Here is a 24,573-nt window from a genome sequence, read left to right as displayed (position 1 = left end):
CTTGAGGTTCAGCATCCGGTTGTTTAATTGGGCTTGCTCTGGTTTCCTCATGTGAGTATTCACTGCTATGAATTTCCCTCGTAAGTCTGCTTTCATTGTGTCCCATAGATTCCGATATGTTGTATTGTCATTGTCATTTAACTGTCTGATTTCTTCTTTAATTTCCTCTGTGACCCTTTGGTTATTCAGAAGTGTGTTGTTCATTTTCCATGTGTTTATGAAATTCTTGTGGTTTCTTTTGCTATGGATCTCCAATTTCATCGCACTCTGGTCTGACAATATACAGGGGATAACTTCAATTGCTTTGTACTTACTTAAACATGTTCTATGAGCAAGTATGTGGTCTGTTTTGGAGAATGACCCGTGTGCAGCTGAAAAGAATGTATATTCTGATTTTGTGAGGTGGAACACTCTGCAAACATCTGTTAAAGTTCTTTTGTTCAAGAGTTTGTTTGAGTTCTAGTATTTCATTGGTTACTTTTTGCCTAGTTGATCTATCTATTTGTGACAGTAGGGTATTGAGGTCCTCCACTACTATTGTAGTAGTGCTTATTTGATTTTTCATGTCCATTAATATTTGTTTTATATAGGTGGGTGCACTAGAGTTTAGCGCATATATATTTATGATTGTTATCTCTTTGTCTTGGATTGTTCCCTTTTCAAGGATGTAGTGTCCTTCTTTGTCTCTCTTAATCAGTGTTGGTTTGAAATCTACTTGACCTGAAATCCACTTGGTTTGAAATCCACTTGAAAGAGGATAGCTATTCCTGCTTATTTTCAGGTTCCTGTCGCATGGAGGATTGTTTTCCACCCTTTAACTTTCAGCCTATGAGTTTCTTTTTGAATTAAATGTGTTTCTTGTATGCAGCATATTGTTGGATCTTGCTTCTTGACCCATTCTGCCAGTCTATTTTTTGACTGGTGAATTGAGACCATTGACGTTCATGGTTATAACTGATATGTATTGACTTATCATTGTCATGACTTTTCTTTTTGTTGGATTCTCCCACTTTGCATTTATTTTCTTGTTGTGCCTGATAGGTTCATTCTGGTGGGGTTCCTGGGGTTGTGATCCTCATTGTCTTTTCCTACGATATTGTCTAAAATTTTTTGGAGTGCTGGTTTGGTATTCATGAAGTTCCTAAGGTTCTCTTGTCATAAAAGTATCTAATTTCTCCATCAATTTTGAAAGATAGTTTTGCAGGGTTGGAGGCTGTTTTCCTTTAGGACTTGAAATACATCACTCCAAGCTTTTCTTGCCTTGAGGGTTTGCATTGAGAAGTCTGCTGTGATTCTGATGGGCTTTCCTTTGTATGTGATTTGTTTCTTTTCTCTCACTGCATGTAGAATTTTGCTCTTCTGTTGGATTTCTGGAATCCTAACTATTATATGCCTATGTGTAGATTTTTTTTTGATCAAGGCTATTTGGAGTCCTCTATGCCTCACTTACCTGTATGTCAAGTTCTTTTCCCCTCCTTGGGAAGTTTTCTGCCATCACTTCTGTGAACAGTTTTTATGTCATCTGGACTCTCTCCTGTTTCTTCATTGACTCCTATCAGTCTTATGTTATTCTTCTTTACATCGTCTAGCAGCTGCTAGATTGATTTTTCTTGGTCCCTTACTGTTTTAAAGCAGTTTTTCTTTTCCTGGTCACTAATTGCAATATTATCTTCTATATCTAAAATTCTATCCTCACATTGGCTCATTCTGCTGCATAGACTTTCAGTGAAGTTTTTAATCTCTTGGAAATCTGTTTGTATCTGTTTTATGGATTCCATTTGTTTCCTATATTGGGATTCCATCATGCTTCTCAGATCCTCTATTTTTTTATCTGTGTCCTCTCTAGATTTATTAATCATGTCTTGCACTATGGGCACAATCTTTGCTGTAATCTGAGAAATTATTTCTGATTTCATTTTTTCCAAATCCTCGTTTGTTGCCAGTTCAGGGAGTCCAGGTGGTTGAGCATCAGAGTGTCCCATGTCATTTCCCTTTGGGGTTGGTGTAGTTGATCTGGAATCTGGTTTTGAGACTTGTTTCTGTGTCTTCTCAGTTCAATGAGGGGGAGGTGCTGGTGCCTGTGGGGCTCACCTCTGCACTGGGGAGGCTCTGCTCTTCGGCTTTGTGGGCAATGGTACGGTGGCCCCAAGAACTCGGATTTTGATTTTATTTTATTTATTTTTTATTTATTGGTACCAGGGATTGAACTCAGGTCCTTGTGCTTGCAAGGCAGGCAGCAGAACCACTGAGCTAAATCCCCAGCCCAAGAACTCAGATTTTAAATCAAAGCCCTCTGACAACTTCCCCGGAGCCCAGGGAAGGAGCTCTCACCTCCACCTTAACTGGTCACCTTACAGCCTTTGCTCTGCGTTCCCTTGCTGTGTCTGCCTTCCTGTCTCACTAACCTCATTTCTGAACTAAGTCCTCTGTCACCCAGGTGTGGGTGATACTTGTCTTCTCAGCCACTCAGGAGGCTGATGCAGAAGGATTGGAAGTTTGAAGCCAACTGAGACAATTTAACATGACGGTCTCAAAATAAAATTAAAAGTGGGTGACTGGGCTGCAGCTCAGTCTTTGAGCACTTGTCCAGCTGTGTGAGGCCCCAGTCCATCCCCAGCACCTGAAGAACATAAACAAAAGCAAAATCACCTCAGTGTTGTCTTTCTTTCCTGCCTCCCCCATTCTAGTTCCTGGTTGCTGCAGCATTACCTGCCAGGTTGGGCGTCTCTCTCTGGCCTCCTCTTTCCCTCTTCAGCACAGCCCATGGGTCCTCATGGCCAACTGTGTGACCTCCACACCTCTGCCCAGACAGCCAGGCCTCAGGTCTCCACCCCAGCTGCCTTCGTCACGTTTCCCTGCCTTCCTGAGCAGGCCTCAGGTTGTTCGCCTCCAGCCACCTGTCTCCATCATGTCTGCCCTGCATTCTTTGGCCTGCTGCTCGTCAGCACCAGCTCACTCCCCCTCCAACCCAGGATCGTGGGGGGCTCTGGGGGCTGGCCTCGGCTCTGGGGTGGGGTGATTCTGGGGTTACAGCCCTCTTGTATTCTCATCTTCTGTTACCATCGTTGGAAGGCTGGGAGCAGAAAGGAAGTAGAGTAAGGGAAGATGCCAGCTAAGCCCTGCAACTCCACTATGGCAAGGAGGTGGCTGGGAAGGATGAGGCTGCTTTGGGCTCTGCAGACTCCCAGCCAACATCCTGTGGCGGAACCAGGGGAAATGCCTGCACCTCACACCTCAGCACCCTTTTCAGCCATCTGCCCTGCCTCCCCCAGCCTGGGCTGAGTGCTTCCTTGGCCTGCGTGCAGCTCAGCTAACCGTGCTGTTGTTCAGGCGCGGTGTGTGCCGCCCACCACGCTGCATGGACATCTGATGTTTGTGTGGTTAATTTGATCCTTTTATCAACCATTGTAGCTCGTTGGCTTGCTGATGGCCTTCCCGAGGTGGAGAAGCCTTGTGATAACTTCTGTGTTTGGTGAGGTACTCATAGCATCTGGAGACAGATTCTGTCTTGCCTCACTCCCTGGGTGTTGGCTTGAGCTTCCTTGATAGTTCACGTAACACCTGGACTTGGTCACTCGGCCATGTGACTGTCTCTCATTTTCCCCTGTGTTCCATGAGGCAGCTGTGCTGCTTTCCTGTCCCCACCAGTTAATGCCACGTGTGGTATTCGAGATCTGCTCAAGACAGCGGCTCCCAGTGCTTTCTAATGATATCGTTTCTGTCGGCAGCCCTCAGACCTGTGACTGTCATTAACTGAGACCTAGGTGTAGGATAGTTGTTAGGCTCCATCCCCAGTCAACTGGCAAACGAAGTCCTCTAGACGGAGCCTGAGATCTGCCGGGAGCACTCTGTGCATTTTTCATTCATCAGTGCGGTGTGTGGCGTGAGTTGTATGTGCTCTGGTGCAGACTTGCATGGCACTGGTATGGGGTGGCGGAGCCCTGTGTGCCTCGGCCTGCTGGATGGGCTGAACAGGGAGGAACGGAGGGCTGGAGGCAGTGTGTGACGGAATGATGAGTTTCCCGTGGCTTTCCCTTCCGAGCCAGCCTGTGAAACATCCCCACTGACAATGCACAGAAGGTCAAACTGGGAAGCAGATGAAGCAACCTGGAAGGACAGGCTGCTTAATGATTCTGTCATTAAATTAGCTTTTCCTCCTCTTAAAAAAAAAAAAGAATAAAATACAGACGCTGGAGATTGTACTGGACTGTTGGTCGTTAGTAAGAATGGTCACACATCTTTCATCCGTTTTCTTTTCTTGCCAGGTGATGGTTGTGGGCACATGGTGACCTCTCAGGACAGCGGCACGATGACGTCTAAGAACTACCCGGGCACTTACCCCAACCACACCATTTGTGAGAAGACGATTGCAGTCCCAAAGGGGAAGAAGCTGCTTCTGAGGCTGGGAGATGTGGATGTCGAGTCCCCGGCCTGTGCCTCTGCCCATCTCCTCTTCACCAGCTCTGTGGAGCAGCACGGTAGGAACAGAGCGGTGGTGTCGGTGAGCAGGGAAGGTTAAGGTGTGACCACAGCTCGGGCCTCACTGCCTGGGGCTCTGGGCCTCGCCACCGGGGCTGCGACTTGGGGTAGCTCCAAGGAGGGCTGCAGCCATAAGGGGAAGAAGGAGCAAACAGGTGTGCCCAGAGCAGCTCCGGGGTGAGAACAGAAAATACAGAGTGGGAAAATCACGACATCTGAAGACGATGCCACCCCTGTTCCAACGCCTGATGCTGCTACTTGGGGTCGGGGTCAGGGAGCCTCTCCCATGCGGATGTTGCAGCGGAGACCTGGTGTGGGGGGTCACAGCAGCTGCTCTAGACTTTCCTAAACAACCTGAGATGGTGGCTGTCCATGTGGGATGTGCTGTTGGTGGCAGAGCTGAGCCAGTTCTGAGTTGCAGGAAACAGTTTGGAGCTGGACAATTGGAAACCAAAGACAGAATCCTAGGTAAAGTTTCTGAGTTTGGGGTTTCTCTGACATCCTCTATAAATGCAGATCTGAAGCTGACAGAGGCTTTGGGGAGCCTCTTGTCTGCCTGTCGGCTCTTGGGGTTTCTCAGACACCTCCATGGTCGCCTGTCTTCCTCTCTGTGCCTGGAGTCCCTGCCTTGCTCCTGGTGCCTCCTCCACTGCCCCAACCCCAGCTGAGCACCCAGGACACTCAGACCCCATGGGAAAGAAGATCTGACTTGTTCTGCATCCCCAGGAACATCGTGTCTGCTGTAATGACAGCTGGGTTCTCTGACCCAGTCAGGGTGGCTTCCACATCACTGGCCACAACTCTCTCACTGCTGCCAGTGATTCTTGGAAGGACACAGGGCCCCTGGAGACCCCCGTCACCGACTGCGTTAACACAGGCAGGCACCCGTCAGCCAGGAGATTCCATCCCATCCCGGGAGGGGCGAGGGGCAGTCCAGTGTGAGGGCCCCGCAGGCGCGGCAGGACCAGAGACAGCTTCTGCTTCTCGGAGGAGCAGCCCCTCCACCCGCTCACCGCCCTCAGAAATCAACACATTCAGTGCCTGTCACACACCAAGCGCTGCTTGGCCACAGCACACATTATCTAGACTCCCCACACCCACACTTGGCAAATACTCATTTCTTTCTGTAGATAAACCAAAGCACCGTGATGATAGATAACATGCCCAAGATCACAGTGCCAGGCAGTTACCAGCTGGCAGGAAGATTCAGTTCTGTGTCTCTAAGACGTCTCTTTCCATTACCCTCTGCCGCCTGGAGGAAGCTGTTGAGGGCTTGGCCTTCCCCTAGGCCTGGCCCTTCCTGGTGTTATAATATTTTAGTTGGGGATGTTCTTAAGATGAAATGTCTAATGATGCTTAGAATTTCTCTCTTTTGTGCTAAAGATTTCCTTTGACTAAAAACACGCACCAGGCTGTGATTTTGACTGAGCTGAAAGAGTGCCTGGTCCATTTGGATACCTTGAGGGTATGGGAGGAGGAGGAGAAGTGGCTGGGGCCCAGCCCCTGGGAGAAGCAGCAGTATGGGAGAGGGTGCTCCAGGCCTGTGTGGCCACAGGACCTGCTTGACAGCAGCTGGCACAGAGTCCAGGCACTTGCAGCTCCCTCACCTGGGCCACTGGCTCGCAGCAGGGAGAGGTCTCCAGAATTCTAAAACAGGAGCAATGGCTGCATGGGCCCCAGAGTTTGGCTGAAACTGAGGAGTTTGGTTTATCCAGCAGGATGCTTCCCATTATTCATCTAATCATTAAAACCTTCTGCCAAAGGATTTTAAAACTCCAAACTATCAGAATTTTGAATTCAGAGTAATGTTTTGAAAAAGAATCATGATTTCTGGCCTCAGGGTTTGTAAGCTTTGCTGGGAATGAACAAAGTGGGAGCAGGATCCTGCAGGCACTGTGAATGTGCTGAAGCGGCATGCTCCTTGTACAGTTTTGTGCTGTCACTTCTCAGTGCTTGATGCCTGTGTCAGTTAAGTGCTGGCACGTATACTTTGGGCATTTTAAAATCCAGATTCTTGGTAACCAAATGAACTGTAAGTAAGTATAAGCACCACAGAAGCTTTCCCAGTAAATAGATAAATACACACTTGGTCTCCTGGGTGTTAGAAGGCCTCGTACAGGCAAGCTGGGGTGCTCATCCTTCCGTTTGGCGTGTGCCATCATAACAAATGCTCTTTCAGTCACGCATCCACCAGAACACTGTACTTTATGTTTGTGGCTGAATAAGAAATTGGAATTAGGACACCCTGCCGAGGTCGTGAGTTGCACGGAAGATGCTGAATCAGCCCGCTGCTGACAGGCAGCCACCTGGTTCCACACTACAAAGACACAGAGGACACTGGACCACCAGACCACAGTACTGAGTCCCATCGCTCCTGGCCCAGAGGAAGGGGCCTCCCGGCCACCATCCCTCCCGCTGCTCCCAGCCCAGAGGAAAGGGCTTTTGGGCCACCATCCCTACCGCTGCTCCTGGCCCCTGGCCCACCTCTCCCAGCTCAGAGGAGGTAATCTGTGCAGGTGCCAACCACCCCCACCCCAGTTGAAATGAGAAAACACGTAAATAAGTCTCAAAACCAGACTTCCAGATCACCTACAGCACCCCAAAGGGAAATGAGATGGAACACTCTGATACTCAACCACATGGACCCACTGAACTGGCAACAAAAGGGGATCTGGAAAAAATGAAATCAGAAATAATTTCTCAGATAACAGGAGAAATTGTGCCCCTAGTGCAAGACATGATTAATAAGTCTAGAGAGGAGTTCAGGAACATGATGGAATCCCAACATAGGAAACAAATGGAATCCATAAAACAGATGCAAATAGATTTCCAGGACAAGAAAAACTCCACTGAAAGTCTACACAGCAGAATGAGCCAATGTGAGGACAGAATTTCAGATATAGAAGATAAGATTGCAGTTAGTGACCAGGAAAAGAAAAATTGCTTCAAAATTATAAGGGAACATGAGAAATCAATCCAGCAGCTGCTAGAAGATGCAATGAAGAATAACATAAGACTGATTGGAGTCAATGAAGAAACAGGAGAGAGTGCAGATGACATAAAAAAATCTCTTCACAGAAATAATGGCAGAAAACTTCCCAAGCAGGGAAAAAGAGCTTGACATACAGATAAGTGAGGCATATAGGACTCCAAATAGCCTTGATCAAAAAAAATCTACACATAGGCATATAATTGTTAAGATTCCAGAAACTCAACAGAAGAACCAAGTTCTACAAGCAGTTAGAGAAAAGAAACAAATTACATACAAAGGAAAGCCCATCAGAATCACAGCAGACTTCTCAACACAAACCATCAAGGCAACAAGAGCTTGGAGTGACATATTCCAAGCCCTAAAAGAAAACAGCCTCCAACCCAGATTGATGTACCCTGCAAAACTATCTTTCAAAATGGATGGAGAAATAAGATACTTTCATGACAAAGAGCACCTTAGGAACCTCGTGAATACCAAACCAGCACTCCAAAGAATTTTACACAATATCCTAGGAACAGACATTGAGGATCATAACCCCAGGAAGCAAAGCAGAATGAACCTATCTGGCATGACAAGAAATTAAATGTAAAGGGGGAGAACCCAACAAAAAGAAAAAGTCATGGCAGTGACAAGTCAATATGTTTCAGTTATAACCATCAATGTTAATGGTCTCAATTCACCAATCAAAAGAAATAGACTGTCAGAATGGGTCAAGAAGCAAAATCCAACAATATGCTGCATACAAGAAACACACTTAATTCCAAAGGAAACTCATAGACTGAAAGTTAAAGGGTGGAAAACAATACTGCATGCGACAGGAACCCGAAAAAAAGCAGGAGTAGCTGTCCTCTTTGCAGATCAAGTAGATTTCAAACCAACACTGATTAAGAGAGACAAAGAAGGACACTACATCCTTGTAAAGGGAAGAATCCAAGAGGAAGAGATGACAATCATAAATATCTATGCATCAAAACTCAGTGGAGCATATATGTGTGGTTCTATTTCTAGTTTCTCTGTTTTATTCCAGTGATCTATATGTCTTTCCTTACACCAACACTGCCTTGATTACTGTAGCTTTAGAAGAAATCTTAAAATTAGGTACTAAACTTCTTCAAACACTGTTTTTTGTCTTGTTTTTCCTTTCTTTAACTTTTCTACGTCCTTTGTACTCCTACATAACTTTTAAATTTCAATATCCAATTCTTCATTTCTAGCAAGTATACACAGACCTGAATTTTTATATATACCTTGTGTTTTCTAATCCTGCTAAATTCAAATACAAGTTCTAGGGGCTTCTACAGATTTCTTAGTATTTTCTCTGTAGATGATCATTTCATCTACATATAAAGATTTTACTTCTACCTTGCCAATCCTATCCTAACTGTGTCATTTTATTGCCAGACTATTTTGGTTGGGCCTGGGTTTCAAAGTTTAATGGACAGATAAAGAGTAAGCATATCTGCCTTTGTTCCCCACCTTAAGGAGAAAGCACTGTATCTTCTCCAGTCATATAAGGCATTCTCACTGGAAATATGGAGTACATATCTTTAATCTGTTGAGAAGGTTCTGTTCTACTTCTAGTCTCCTGATAGCTTTTACCATGAACAGCTGTAGAATTTGGTCCAATACTTTTTCTCCAACTAGTGACAGGATCATATGACTTTTTCCTTTCCTCTGTTAAATTGATGACTTTTGGGGATGGATCTTCCCATGCTGAACCAACACTGCCATCCCTATAATAAAATCACTTTCTACATACTGCCAGATCTGACTTCTAATAATTTGTTTTGTTAAACAAATTTCTATCTATGTTCATACTTTTTTCTTCTATTATCTTTATCCAGTTTTAGCATTAGCACAGTGTTGATTTCCTAAAATGAGGGGAGAAGTGTTCCTTCTTTTTTCTGCTTTAGTTGTTTGATATAATTTATCAGTTAAAATGTATATGAGCCTGCTGTTGTCATATAGGTAGGTTTTCAAGCTAGGAATATACTCTCTTTAGTAGGTCCTAGTCAAATTTTATATTTCCTCCAGAGTTAGTTTCATTAATTTGTCTTCCAAGGTACTTCTTAGAAGTTATCAAATTTATTTCAAAAAAATATTTTTGTAATATGCTTTCTATATCCTTTTAAATTCTGTAAAATCTGAGGTAATGTCTCCTAGATCTTGATGTTGTAATTTAAAAAATGTATAATTGATATTGTGTAATAGGAAGAAAAGGTCTATAGGAGCAGGGCAAGTGGGAGGGGTAGGGGAAAGGAAAGAAGGGAAAAGAAAAAATATGAGAAAAGGAAAAAAATGGAAACAAAGTCTTTGCAAATAGGGAATGGTGGAGGGGGTGAAGGGAGGGCAAGGGAATGGGGAAAAAAATAAGAACCAAGAGACTCATGTAATGGTACAAGATCCCAATGATGAATGTAACTGTATTGTATACCTAAAATGTACCAATAAACTTAATGGAAAAAAACAAAGAAAAATAAATTGGAATTAAAAATTGATGAAGTGAAATGTATTACCTTTATTTTAATATATTAAGATTTTTAAGGGAAAAAAGTTATTAAGTTTTTTTGGGTTTTTTGGTACTGAGGATCGAACTCAGGACCTTGTGCTTGCAATGCAGGCAGTGGAACCACTGAGCTAAATCCCTGGCCCTATTAAGGTTTTTTTTTAAAACATCTGTTTCACTTTTAAACTTACAAAATTTTTTGGTGAATTATTTATACACTGACTTTTGAGATCATGTGCGTTATCTTAGTAAAAAAACCTCAAATTTTTAAGTATCATAGTTTGCTTGGTTGACATTATTTTTATATAACTAAAGGAATCCTAGGTTTTTACTTAAAAAGTCAGAGTAACTGAGGCAATTTCTAAAGAAACACTCATGTCTGTGTTTTGGTCTAAGATCCAGGTCAGATGCAGGAAGCATCTCACTGTGCTGCCTTTCCCTCTCCCGTAATCTTCAGTACTTCATCCTCTGCCATGTGTTTTGTGCAGTTTAAAGGCTGCTGATCAGTTATTTTGCAGAATGTCTGTCAACATGGCTTGATTAATGTTCCTTGAGATTAAACTCACATGATGCATTTCTGACCCACATACTTCTGTTGCTTTTCAAAGTCATTTTTAAAGGCTTGTTCACAACAATTTCCAACATTAGAAATTGTGAGGTGAACTTTCTGGAAGATGGCAGAGTGGAGAACAGCAGAGAAATAGCCTCTCCGAGATTTGGTGTCCAGATGCTAGAATATAACAACACGAGGAAGAGAAGGAGGGAAGTGGGTCTCTGGGACACAGCAAGGATCTGAAGCAATAAATGAAACCCACAGGGAAGAGTGAAGAGAGAGACCTCAAACCAGAAGAGGGTGGCAAGTGGTGCTTTCTCCTTGAGCCCTGACTTGATGCATGGGAGGGGTGGATTGAACCTTCCGATCCACAGTGACTATTGGGGACCCCAGAGGCCTCCACAGGGAAATGAACCAGTACAATGGAGGAGTGGACACAGCGAAGTGCAGTGGCTGGTGAGTTATATGGGTTCAGACGACACCCAGGAGAGGACGATTGACTGGTAGCTATCATGGAGAGGGCCCAACTGAGCTCAGAACTCAGAGCAGCTGTGAGCTGGCTCCTTCTAGTGGCTCCCAGTATCAGAATGAGGCAGATCAAAATTCAAGATGGCAGGAGGTCAAGAAGCCAAGTTCAAGCCAACAGGAGACACGTGGAGTGTTGTCGGCTAAACAAATCAGGTTCCAGCCTCACAGCCAGAAACGAGTCTGAACTTCAGCAGAACTAAAGGTACAAACTTCCGGGGATTATCCACTATTCTGCTGTAAATCTACAGTTGGCTTGCTGGGATTAAGCAACACAAATCTAGAGCTCACTTTGTCTACAAGTGACAACAGAGACACTCCTTGAAGTAGATCTTTTTTATTCTTCTTTTTTTTTCTTTTTTTCTTGATTGCTTGTTCTTGTTTTTATATGAGTGTGAACATTGTTCCTACTTTTTTTGTTGTTGTTCTATTCTGTTCTTGTTTTTATTTCTTCCTTCTTTCTTTTCCTCCTTCTTCACCATTTGCCCAAAGTTCATGTAATCTTCCTTTGTCCTCCAGCCTTGCGTCTAATCTCTTTCTCTTCTTCATTTCTCTGTTTTCCCCCCAAACTCTTTAAAACGGGGGTAAAATTGCCATATTGAGTGCATATTTACTGTATACAATTTTCTGGTTTATTTTAGATTTTGTTATATAACTACAAATGTAGTCTATATGGTTAAAGATGGCAAATTAATAGTTACCACAGCTTGCCATTTTCTAGGGTGTGTTTGATGCTATTATTATTGCTGATTGTACTATTTTAGTCAAGGCAACATTATTCTAATCAGTTGTTCTTCCTGTTATGCCAAGTCTGAGATTGCCTAAGGGTCATAAACAATGCTATAGGATAGTGCCAAAGAACCAGGGGCTAGGCCAAGTAGGTAGCAAATTCTCATCTCCAATAAATTGAAGAAAGGATCTTGCTACACATTCAAAACCCAAAAGCTAGCTACACCTAGAAGACATCTTTGAGAAGTAGTCATTTCCTAAGGGTTCTCCATACTAGCAGTAAAGCCACCTGCCATAAGCAATTTAGAAGCATCAACCCAGGAATTAAATTTAAAAAAATAAGAAAGAAAGAAAATGAGAAGACATGGAAGCAAGCTGCAACCCCAGACTTCTGGCTCAATAAAGCTAAACCTCAGGGGCAATGGGGTGGAACAGTTTGAAAGCCATCCACCTGGACTCTCTGAAGTGGTAACAGCAGAAGTTGCAAAGCAGATGAATGAGGCTCTAGAAAAAAATCAAATCAGAAATAATTTCTCAGACAACTACAGAGATGGCGACCATAATGAAAGACATGGTTAGTGACTCTAGAGCAGATGCAGATAAAAAAAAAAAATAGAGTGGCTTAGGAAAATGATGAAAACCATGAACACCCAACATAGAAAAGAAATGAAATCGATGAAACAGATTCAAACAGACATACGGGAGACTAAACATTCCATTGAAAATGTATCCAACAGAATGAGCCAATGTGAGGACAGAATATCAGATATAGAAGAGAGGGTTGTGGTTAGTGATCTTGAAAAGAAAGTTTTCTTTAAAATAGCAGGGGAGAGAGAAGGTGAGCCAGTCTCAGCAGCTGGAAGGAGGCTCCCCCACTGCCATTCCACACTCCTAGGACAAAGAAGGTTGAGCCAGTCCCAGCACCTGGAAGGAGGCTCCCCCACCGCCATTCCATGCTCCTAGGGCAGAGAAGGTGAGCCACCTGGGCTCCAGAAGCACCCCCCCCCACCGTGGAAATGAGAAGACACGTAAACAAGACTCAAAAACAAACTTACAGATCACCTATGGCAATCCCAAAGGGAAACGAGATGGAACAATCTGTTACTCCACCACCTGGACTCTCTGAACTGGCAACAAAAGAGGATCTGGGAAAAATGAAATCAGAAATAATCACTCAGATAACAGCAAAGATTGTGCTCATAGTGCAAGACATGATTAGTAAATCTAGAAAGGACACAGATTAAAAAAGAGGATCTGAGGAACATGATGGAATCCCAACATAGGAAACAAATGGAATTCATAAAGCAGATCCAAACAGATTTCCAGGAGATTAAAAACTCCATCGAAAGTCTGCACAGCAGAATGAACCAATGTGCAGATAGAATTTCAGATATAGAAGATAAGAATCTACACAAGTGCAAAGACCCAAGTTTGATCCCCGGTACCAAAAAACAAAAAACAAAAAACAAAAAAACATGAGAGGATCTTGACCCATCCTTTTGGGGGCCAGGGATTTAGCTCAGTGGTTTCGCTGCCTGCTGTGCAAGCACAAGGACCCGAGTTCAATCCCCAGTACCAAAAAAAAAAAAAAGAAGAAGAAGAAGATTGCTATTAGTGACCAGGAAAAGAAAAGTTGCTTTAAAATTGTAAGGGAACACGAGAAATCAATCCAGCAGCTGCTAGACAACGCAAAGAAGAATAACATAAGACTGATGGGAGTCAATGAAGAAACAGGAGAGGGGGACAGATGACATAAAAAAACTGTTCACAGAAGTGATGGCAGAAAACTTCCCAAGGAGGGGAAAAGAACTTGACATATAGATAAGTGAGGCATATAGGACTCCAGCTGGTCTTGATCAAAAAAAATCTACACATAGGCATATAATAGTTAGGATTCCAGAAACCCAACAGAAGAACAAAATTCTACAAGCAGTGAGAGAAAAGAAACAAATCACAAAGGAAAGCCTATCAGAATCACAGCAGACTTCTCAATGCAAACCCTCAAGGCAAGAAGAGCTTGGAGTGATGTATTTCAGGCCCTAAAGGAAAACAGCCTCCAACCCAGAATGATGTACCCTGCAAAACTATCTTTCAAAATGGATGGAGAAGTAAGATACTTTCATGACAAAGAGCACCTCAGGAACTTCATGAATACCAAACCAGCCCTCCAAAAAACTTCAGACAATAATCTAGGAAAAGACAGTGAGGATCACAACCCCAGGAAGCCCAGAAGAATGAATCCATTGGGCGTGACAAATTAAATGCAAAAGGGGATAATCCAACAAAAAGAAAAAGTCATGACAAGGCTTTCAAAACTTTTAACTTCATCTCCCTAATGAGTGTATAATTCAATCTTGTTATTGTACTGATTAGTATTTTTCTGATTCTAGTGTTGCACACCTTTCCTTGTGCTGTACTGGCTATTTATCATCTTCTTATGTCTGCTTTTTAATTTGGTTGTCTATTAATGAGCTGTAAGAGTTCTTTATTATATTCTGGTCATAGGTTATATGCATTGTAAATGTGGTCTGTTTAAAGACTACTTTTCATTTTAATGATGTCATTTAAAGTTCTAAATTTTGATGGAATCCCATTTACCAATTTTTTTCTTTTATACATCATGTTTTTTGTATCCTAGGTAGTTCTTGCCTACCCTGAATTCATAAATATTTTCCCTTACAATTTCTTCTTAAAGTTTTATACTTTTAGGGTTTCTTATTTAGGTTCCCAGATCCTTTCAAGTTATTTTCATGTATGGAAAAAAAGAGTTGAGGTTAATTTTTTATATATGGATACCAGGTGTTCTAGTGCCATTTGCTGAAAACACTATCTCTTCCTCGGCTCTTGAATTGAGTTTATATTCTATAAAATGCTAATGTTAAACAATCTTTCAAAACTCAGTGGACCACATATGTGTGGTTCTATTTCTAGATTCTCTGTTTTATTCAAATGATATATATGTCTTTCCTTACACCAATACTGCCTTGATTACTGTAGCTTTAGAAGAAGTCTTAAAATTAGGTACTAAACTTCTTCAAACACTGTTTTTTGTCTTGTTTTTCCTTTCTTTAAGTTTTCTACGTCCTTTGTACTCCTACATAACTTTTCAATTTCAATATCCAATTCTTCATTTATAGCAAGTATACACAGACCTAAATTTTTATATATACCTTGTGTTTTCTACTTCTGCTAAATTCAAGTACAAGTTTTAGGGGCTCCTAGAGATTTCTTAGTATTTTCTCTGTAGATGATCATTTCATCTACATATAAAGATTTTACTTCTACCTTGCCAATCCTATCCTAGTTGTGTCATTTTATTGCCAGACTATTTTGGTGGGGACTAGGTTTCAAAGTTTAATGGACAGATGAAGAGTAGGCATATCTGCCCTTGTTCCCCACCTTAAGGAGAAAGCATTGTATCTTCTCCATTCATACAAGGCGTTCTCACTGGAAGTATGGAGTACATGTCTTTAATCTGTTGAGAAGTTTCTGTTCTACTTCTAGTCTCCTGATAGCTTTTACCATGAACAGCTGTAGAATTTGGTCCAATACTTTTTCTCCAACTAGTGACAGGATCATATGGCTTTTTCCTTTCCTCTGTTAAAATGATGACTTTTGGGGGTGGATCTTCCAATGCTGAACCAACACTGCCATCCCTATAACAAAACCACTTTCTACATCCTGCCAGATCTGACTTCCAATAGTTTGTTTTGTTAAATAAATTTTTATCTATGTTCATACTTCCTTCTTTTATTATTTTTATCCAGTTTTAGGATTAGCACAATGTTTGGTGTTTTTTGTTTTTTGGTACCCCGGATTGAACTCGGGTCCTTGAGCTTGCGAGGCAGGCAGCGGAACCACTGAGCTAAATCCCCAGCCTATACAATGTTCATTTCCTAAAATGAGGGGAGAAGTGTTCCTTCTTTTTTCTGTTTTAAATGTTTGATATAATTCATCATTTAAAATGTATATGAGCCTGCTGTTGTCATATGGATAGGTTTTCAAGCTAGGAATATACTCTCTTTAATAGGTGCTATTCAAATTTTATATTTCTTCCAGAGTTAGTTTCATTAATTTGTCTTCCAAGGTACTTCTTAGAAGTTGTCAAATTTATTTCAAAACAGATTTTTGAAATATGCTTTCTATATCCTTTTAAATTCTGTAAAATCTGTGGTAATGTCTCCTAGGTCTTGATATTTCAATTTTAAAAATGTATAATTGATATTGTGTAGTAGGAAGTAAAGGTCTAAAGGAGCAGAGGAAGTGGGAGCGGTAGGGGAAAGGAAAGAAGGGAAAAGAAAAAATATGAGAAAAGGAAAAAAATGGAAACAAAGTCTTTGCAAATATGGAAGGGTGGAGGGGGTGAAGGGAGGGCAGGGGAAGGGGAAAAAAAAAATAAGAACCAAGATACTGATGTAAGGGTACACGATCCCAATGGTGTATGTAACTGTAATTTATACCTAAAATGTACCAATAAACTTAATGGGGAACAAAAATAAAAAGTAAAATAGCAGGGGACTATGAAAAATCATTCCAACAGCTGCTAGATGATGCAAAGAAGAATAACATAAGATTGATTGGAGTCAATGAAAAAGCAGGAGAGAGTTCAGATGACATTTTTTAAAAGCCTGTTTACAGAAGCAATGGCAGAAAACTTCCCAAGAATGGAAAAAGAATTTGACATACAGATAAGTGAGACATATAGAACTCCAATTACCCATGATAAAAAAAAAACTACACCAAGACATATAATAGTCAGTATTCTAGAAATTCAACACAAGATTAGAATATTAGAGAAAAGAAACAAATCACCTATAAAGCAAAGCCCATCAGAATAACAAAAACTTCTCAACACAAACTTTCAAGTCAAGGAGACCTTGGAGTGAAGTATTTCAAGCTCTGAAAGAAAACAACCTCCTCCGCAGATTAACATACCTCGTAAAACTGTCTTTCAAAATTGATGGAGAAATAAGATACTTCCATGACAAAGAATACCCAAAGAAATTCATGACCACCGAACCAGCACTTCAAAATGTTCTAAAGGACAATCTACACAGAGATCATGAAGACTACAACTCCATGAACGCCAAAATTATGAATCTATCAGACAAGACAAGTAATTAAACAGGTGGAAAAAAAAGGGAGAACCAGGGCCAAGGATTTAGCTCAGTGGTTTCGCCGCCTGCTGTGCAAGTTCAAGGACCTGAGTTCGATCCCCAGTACCAAAAAAAAAAAAGGGGTGGGGGGAGAACCAAGAACAGGAAAATTATGTGACTATGATAAGTCAATACATATGAGTTATAACCTCCAATGTAAATGGTTTCAATTCACCAATCAAGAGAAACAGACTGGCAGAATGGGTCAAGAAGCAAGATCCAACAATATGCTGCATACAAGAAGCACACTTAATTAAAAAAGAAATTCATAGACTTAAAGTCAAAGGGTGGAAAACAATACTCCATGCAATAGAAACCTAGAGAAAAGCAGGGCTAGCCATTCTATTTGCAGGCAAAGTGGATTTTAAGCCAAGACTGACTGAAAGAGACAAAGAAGGTCACTACAGTCTTATAAAGGGAACAATCCAAGAAGAAGAGTTAAGAATCATAAATATATATACACCAAATACCAGTGTAACCAACTATATGAAATAAATATTAATGTACATGAAAAATCAAATAAGCACTAATGTAATTGTAATGGGGACCTCAGTACCACAGTGTCACAAATAGATCGACTAGATAAAAATATCAACAAAGAAATATCAGAACTGAACCAGACTTTTGAACAAATGAACTTAATAAATGTTTACAGAGTGTTCCACTCCACAGCATCAGAATAAACATTCTTCTTAACTGCACACAGGACATTCTCCAAAATAGAACACATACTAGCTCATAGAACATGCTTAAGTAAATGCAAAGGAATTGAAATTATCCCATGCATATTATCAGACCATAGTGCAATGAAATTGGAAATCTGTGGCAAAAGAAAGCACAAAAACTTCATAAACACGTGGAAATTGAATAACACCCTCCTGAACAACCAGTGGTTCACAGATGAAATTAAAGAAGAAATTAGACAGTTTCTATAATTAAATCATAATGCCAGTACAACATACCAGAATTTATGGGATGCAATGAAAGCAGTCCTATGAGAGAGATTTATAGTGGTGAATGCCCATAACAGAAAAACAGAGCAAGCTCAAATAACCTAATGTTGAACCTCAAGCTTCTAGAAAAAAGTAAGTCAAGCCCAAAGCTCATATGACAGAGGAAATTATAAAGATCAGAGCAGAAATTAATGCAATGGAGACTAAGAAAATAATACAAAGAATCGAAGAGATGGTTCTTTGAAAGATTAAATAAAATTGACAAACCCTTAGCTGACCTTATCAGAAAAAAAAAGGAAAGAAGATCCTCAAATTAGGAATGAAAAGGGTAAAATCACAACAGACTGCCAAAATCCAGAAGATCATCAATACCTACTCTGAGAACTTATATTCTAATAAGATGGAAAACACAGAAGAAATGGACATATTCCTAGATACATAGGAATTACAAAAGCTGAATCAAGAAGGTTAAAAAATTCTAAATAAACCAATATCGGTCAATGAAACTGAAGATGTAATTAAAACCCTACCAAAAAAGAAAAGCCCAGGTCCTGACAAATTCGCTGCTGAATTCTACAAGAGAAAACCTAATACCACTACTCCTCAAACTCTTCAGTGAAATTGAAAGGGAAACAATACTCCCAAACTCGTTCCTGGAAGCAAGCATATACCAAAACCAGGGAAGGATCCAATCAAAAAAGAACTACAGGCCAATCTCCCTAATGATCAAAGACATAAAAATCCTCAGTAAGATACAGACAAGAAAAATGCAGCAAATCATCATCTCTAGGATGGAGGGATGGTTCAACTAAAAATGTAACACACTGTTTTAACAGAGCCAAGGACAAAAACAGCATGATCATCTCTATAGATACAGAAAAGCATTTGACAAAATCCAACACCCACTCATGATTTTTTAAAAAACCCTACAGAAAATTGGAATAAATGGTCTTTATCTCAATCTGATAAAAGCCATCTATGTCAAACCAACAGCCAACATCATACTAAATGGACAAAAACTGAAAGCTTTCATTCTAAAATTAGGAACAAGACAAGGATGTCCACTATCACCACTCTTACTCAATATAGTTCTGTAAATATTAGCCAGAGCAATTAGACAAGAGAAAGAAATAAAAGGAATAAGGATAGGAAAGGAAGAAGTTAAATTATCATTATTTGCAGATGACATGATACTACATAGAAGACCCCAAAAACTTCACCAAAAGACTTCTAGATTTAATACTCAAATTCAGTAGGGTAACTGGATACAAAGTCAGCACTCAAAAATCAATAGCCTTCCTGTACACAAGTAACAAACTCTCTGAGAGAGAAATTAGGGAAACAACACCTTACACAATAGCATCCCCCCAAAATGAAATACCTAGGACTTAATCTAATGAAGGAAATAAAAGACTTTTACATTGAAAACTACAGTACTCTGGAAGCGAAAATCAAATTGGAAAGACATCCCTTGTTCCTGGGTAGAAAGAACCAATATAATGAAAATGGCCATATTCCCAAATCTGTTATACACATTTAATGCAATCCCAATCAAAATGCCACTAGCATACTTCACAGAATTAGAGAAAACAATCCTAAAATTCATTTGCAACCAGAAGAGACCTAGAATAGCAAAGGCAGTCTTAAACAACAAAGGCAAGAAGGCAAAGGACATCACAATCCCTGTCTTGAAATTACACTACAAAGCTACTATGATAAAACAGCATGATACTGGCAAAAAAATCAGACCCTATGGTCAGTGGAACAGATTAGAAGATGCAGAAATAACTACAAACACACTCAGCCACCTTGTCTTTCATAAAGGGGCCAACCACCCTCACCGGAAGAAAGACAGCCTCTTTAATGAATGCTACTGGAAAAACTGGCTATCCACATGCCAAAGACTAAAACTAGACCTGTGTCTCACCACGCACCAAACTAAAATCAAAATGGATCAAAAATCTAAATATTAAAACAGAAACACTAAATCTGCTGGAAGATATAATAAGTAGAACTCTTGAAGACATTGGTGCAGGCAAAGACTTTATGAACAAAACCCGGATTTCACAGGAAATATCACAAAGAATCAACAACTAGAATCTCATCTTATTAAAAAGCTTTTGAACAGCGAAAGAAACCACTAACAGTGAAGAGACAACCCACAGTATGGGGAAACAAATTTGCCAAGTGTTTCTCAAATATCTAGGATATTTGATATCTAGAATGTATAAACAATTTAGAAAATCAGAACACCCCAATTTAAAGACCTAGTCCAAAAATGGGCATCTGAAATGAACAGACACTTCTCAGATGAAGAAGTAGAAACAGCGAATAAATATATGAAAAAATGTTCAATATCACTGTTCATTTGAAAGATGCAAATTAAAACAATGCTAAGATTTTTTCTCATTCTAGAAAGAATGGCTGCTATCAAGAAATCAACCAATAACAAATGCTAGTGGGGCTGTGGGGAAAGAGGAACCTTTCTCTACTATTGGTGGGAGTGTAGACTGGTGCAACCACTATGGAAATCAGTGTGGAGATTCCTTAAAAAACTAAAACTAGAAGTTCCATTTGACCCAGCTATTCTCCTTCTTGAAATCTTCTCAAATCATCTTGGAAACAGCCCAACGCGCATCAACTGATGAATGGATAAAGAAGATGTGGGTTTTTTATACAATGGAGTACTACTCTGCCATAAAGAAGGGTGAGCTTGAGACATTTCTGGCTAAATGGTTGGACCTTGAGACCATACTCTTCAGTGAAATAACTGGACACGTGTGTTTAAATACCAAGTTGTTTCTGTAGTGTGAGAAACAGAAAGTGGAAACAAGGAACAAAGTGTATAATAGCTTTTTGAAATGGGAAGAAAATGTTCAAATGGGAAGGGGAACAAGTGAGGGAGGAGGGAAAGGAAGGAAGGAAGGGATAAGAAAAAAGAACAGAAGGAAAAATGGAAACAAAGCTTTGTAAATGAGGGGAAGAGAGGTTGAAGGGAGAGGAGGGGATGGGGAAAGGAAGCAGCCAGATACATCAGGCACAGGTGCAGACTCCCTCCCGTGAGCGTCATCATTATGTGTGTCTGAAATGTACTGGTACGATTTTAAAAAGAAGAGATTGTGAGGACGTAGAGCCCACCAGGAGCAGGAGTGAAATCTGAGCTGAACGCCTCTCTCCCTCTTCACTAGCGTCTTGTCAGACGGGCTCCTTGTGCACTCAGCACTGCAGCAGTTTCCAGTATTTCATGTTGAGTGGCCTCCCCACCCTTCTTTCTTGTTCAGATGAGACAGCCGCACACGACTTCGCCAGACTTACTGACAAGGGGATGCCTTCTTTGAAGAACACAGGTTTGGAAAATGAGCTTGTCTTCTATTCGGGCACAAAAAATAATAGAAAGGCAGCCAAATCTATTCTAGGACGGATACATCTATGTGTTTGTTTTGTTTAGACAGGGTATTGCTATGTAGTCCAGGCTGGCCTTGAACTCAGTAGTACACACTAGCCTCAAACTCACTGTGATCCTCCTGCCTCAGCCTCCTGAGCGCTGGGATTATAGATGTGCACCACCATACCTAATTTGAATACATTTACTGTTTTTTTTTGTACTGGGGCTCGAACTCAGGTCCTTGCGCTTGGGAGGCAGGCAGCAGAACCACTGAGCTAAATCCCCAGCCCCACTGTTAAACCTGCAATTTGAAGTTGCAAGCAAATCTCTATTAAGTCTTTAAATTTAAAATTACTGAATAGGACATTTGAGATTGCTGCTTGGTACAGATTATTTTCGTGATGTAAAATAATAGGTTAAGGAAAACATTTAAATATTTTGACCATGGGAGTAAAGTATGTACTGATTCATGCACTGCTACATAATATACCTGCATTTAAAATGTGATATATCCGATGTTTTACTGAAGAGAGGAGACTGAACTCATAGTGAAGATCATTACTCTTTCTTATTTTCATGCTGATTAGGACATGTTTATAGTACAAGGGGATCAGATCACATTCACCAGGGCAAGTTGGTCATGTGCATGGCACAGATTTATTCTCTTTGCGTCCTCTTCCTCTGCACCCCCCCCCATTATTGGGAGACCATTTGTAAAAGGTGTATCTCCCAGTTTCCTATTATCCACCTTTTATTTTGCTCTATAAATTATTCTACTCTGGTATCTCATACAAGAGAAACCATGTGATATTTGGACTTGTGTGTCTGATTTATTTCATAAACATGGTCTCAAAGTGCATCCATTTTAGTACAAATGCTTTAAGTTTATCCTGCTCACAGCAGGGTGGTGTCCCAGTGTGTGTCAGCACCACGTTTTCTTCATCCTCTCGGTCCTGAGTCTCTGCTCTGTCCTGCAGAGAGTGTGCCAATGCTCACCCTGCCACCCTGCACTGTGCCCAGCCCTTCCGAATGCATCAGGGTTGGGTTCCTCAAGCTCTCCGCGTGTTTGGTTTGGCTGTGTATTTGAATTGTTCACCAACTGCGCTGCTCATCTTGGTATCTACAGGTCAAGCAACCTACTCTGAAAATCCGACATCCGAAGTCCTGGAAGTCTAAAGCATTTTGAGGACTGATTTGGCACTGAGAATGTTTTGGGTCCCAAGCATCCTGGATTTGGGCTCAGAGCAGGGCTGCTCGGCTGTAGATTCTGAGCAGATGCTACGCAGTTCCAAACCCCTCAAGATCCGAGTCACTGGTGACCCAAGCATTGCAGATACTGGCAGTCAACCTGTGTGTCCTCCTGGAAAAAATTCCTGGTTTTCGGCCATCTGCTGCCAGCCCCAGCTCCCTCCAGGCGTCTAAGCTCCTCTGGGGAAGCACTGGTGAGGCCTCCCTGTCTGGACGCTTGCCAGCAAGTCCGAGCCTCTTCTTACTCCAGCCTTCTCCACCCCACCTCCAGCAAACACTTCCTGCCATGGAGTTTAGAGTGCTGATGTTCTTCCTTCCTGAGGTTTCTTCCTTTGCTTTTCCTGTCGCTTCTAACACACACACACACACACACACACACACACACACACACACACACTCTTCAGGTCTCAAACCTAGGGCCGCCTGCTCTAGAAACTTCTCTGACCCCAGACAATCCCAGTCACTGCCTTCCGGTGCTTAGAATCTTTCCGAGCCTTTGGAAGTTTCGATTTCAGGTTGAGGGGATAATTTGGGCTCTGTCCCAGATTCTGGCTTCCTGAGCCTGGAAGTGCTCTTTAACGTCCTTTGTTGTCCCTTAATGTTTAGCATAGTCTTATCATTCAAATGTGCAGTCAGCATCTAACAAAAAAGATTGCATGCTTAATTTTGGCAACATAGTGTAAAAGTCAGAATTTTTAGAAAAGAAGAATGAGTACCGTCATTCGTGCTGTAGGAGGCCTCACAGTGAGATTCCCTTCTCCTCCTTGCCCTGAGGTGGTGTCACTGGCTGCACTCTCTGAGCCATCGCTGCAGACCCGGGTCTCTCAGGAATGCACCTCTCCCCACGAAGGTGCTGCCCGTCTGTGCTCTCACCTGTGCCTGCCCAGCCCCCACCTTCAGTCCCGACTCCCTTCTCAGGAGCCCGTATATCCGGCCATTGCCAGCCCTGACAGGAGGGAACCGAAGCTCCAAGAGGCCAGGAAGCGGCTCAGGATCCCTGGGCGAGGTTGGGTTGCGGCGGTGGTGACCGCGGATGCCCGCTGCCGAGCAAGCACCCCAGTGCATGCAGTGTGGCCCCTCTGAGGCTGGGGCTGTGCCCCACAAGACCCCAGACAGAGCTCTTGTTTTCACCTCTTGGAAGAGAGGGAAGCTTCTGCGGGCCCCCCCAAGGGACACCCTAAGATTAAATGGGGTACTGAGAAGCTGCTCACTTGCAGAGAGTCCTGGTGTAAAGTTTAATCAAACTCCTAGGAGGACACGGCAGTCCAGGGCGAGGAGGAAGCAGCTTACTGAGGGGTCCTCCTCGCAGTCCGTGCAGTGAATTGCATTCTGCTGCATGATTTGAGTTGTAGGAAATCAGGAAGTCCTACGTTTCCTGCAACCCCAGGATCAAGCCATTGTCAGTGTCCTCTAAGGACAGTGATGTGAAGCCAGCGGTTAATGTTTGTGTTACACTGGAAACAGACAATTGGCAAATGTAGGAAATCGTAGGAAGAGTTTGACTCATACCCGGATTTCTCAGTGACACGACTGACCTAGTGCAGCTGGATCTTGTCGTCATGCCTTCTGATTATTTTTAAATCCCAAAGAGAAACAGGCAAGACTGGAACTCTCTGTTTCACAAATAGTTGTATCTCTCAGGCATATTAAGGAGTAGAATGCAGAATTCTTAGAAGTGTACTGGGAAACCAGTTCAAAGGCATTTGCAGCATATAAAGAGTCCTACCAGCAGATCTTCCGTCTGGTATTGCATTAACACAGCCACAGGCCCCTGGGGGAGGGCAGCTGGCCTGTCCTCCCTTCCCAGTGGACTTGGTCTGGAGAGCTGGTGGCTCAGGTGGGCAGGCAGCCCTGGTGCTGAGCCCCCTGCCCTGGGCCCCACACCTCGGTCTAGGAATCCAAAGGCTCTTTTATCCTCTGTCGCTGGCTTTTGTCAGGAGCCAGGCTCGGAAACTCCAGGGAGGTGCCACGGTACCCCCTGACTGTGGTTTCAATGGCATGGCCCAGGAATATCCCTTTCTAATGCTAATTTCCTTCCTTTTCAAAG

General features: G+C 42.0%; 1 protein-coding gene across 5 annotated transcripts in view; it reads left to right on the top strand.

The window, feature by feature from the left end:
- Positions 1–24,573, top strand: part of LOC101715159 (discoidin, CUB and LCCL domain-containing protein 1) — a 68,857-nt gene that overhangs the window by 19,263 nt on the left and 25,021 nt on the right. For all 5 annotated transcript variants that reach the window (XR_015442610.1, XM_004860188.3, XM_087190202.1 and 2 more), the window contains exon 2: positions 4,266–4,478. Coding sequence is in view for 4 of the 5 variants with exons in the window: in XM_004860188.3 (XP_004860245.2) it covers positions 4,266–4,478 (213 nt within the window). In the remaining variant the exon portion in view is untranslated. The remainder of the gene's footprint in view (positions 1–4,265; positions 4,479–24,573) is intronic.

The sequence above is a fragment of the Heterocephalus glaber genome, unplaced genomic scaffold (assembly GCF_053883595.1).
Source record: "Heterocephalus glaber isolate CG9 unplaced genomic scaffold, H.glaber_assembly_v1.0 deba00001550, whole genome shotgun sequence".
Taxonomy (NCBI): domain Eukaryota; kingdom Metazoa; phylum Chordata; class Mammalia; order Rodentia; family Bathyergidae; genus Heterocephalus; species Heterocephalus glaber.
This window is presented reverse-complemented; position numbering and strand designations above follow the sequence as displayed.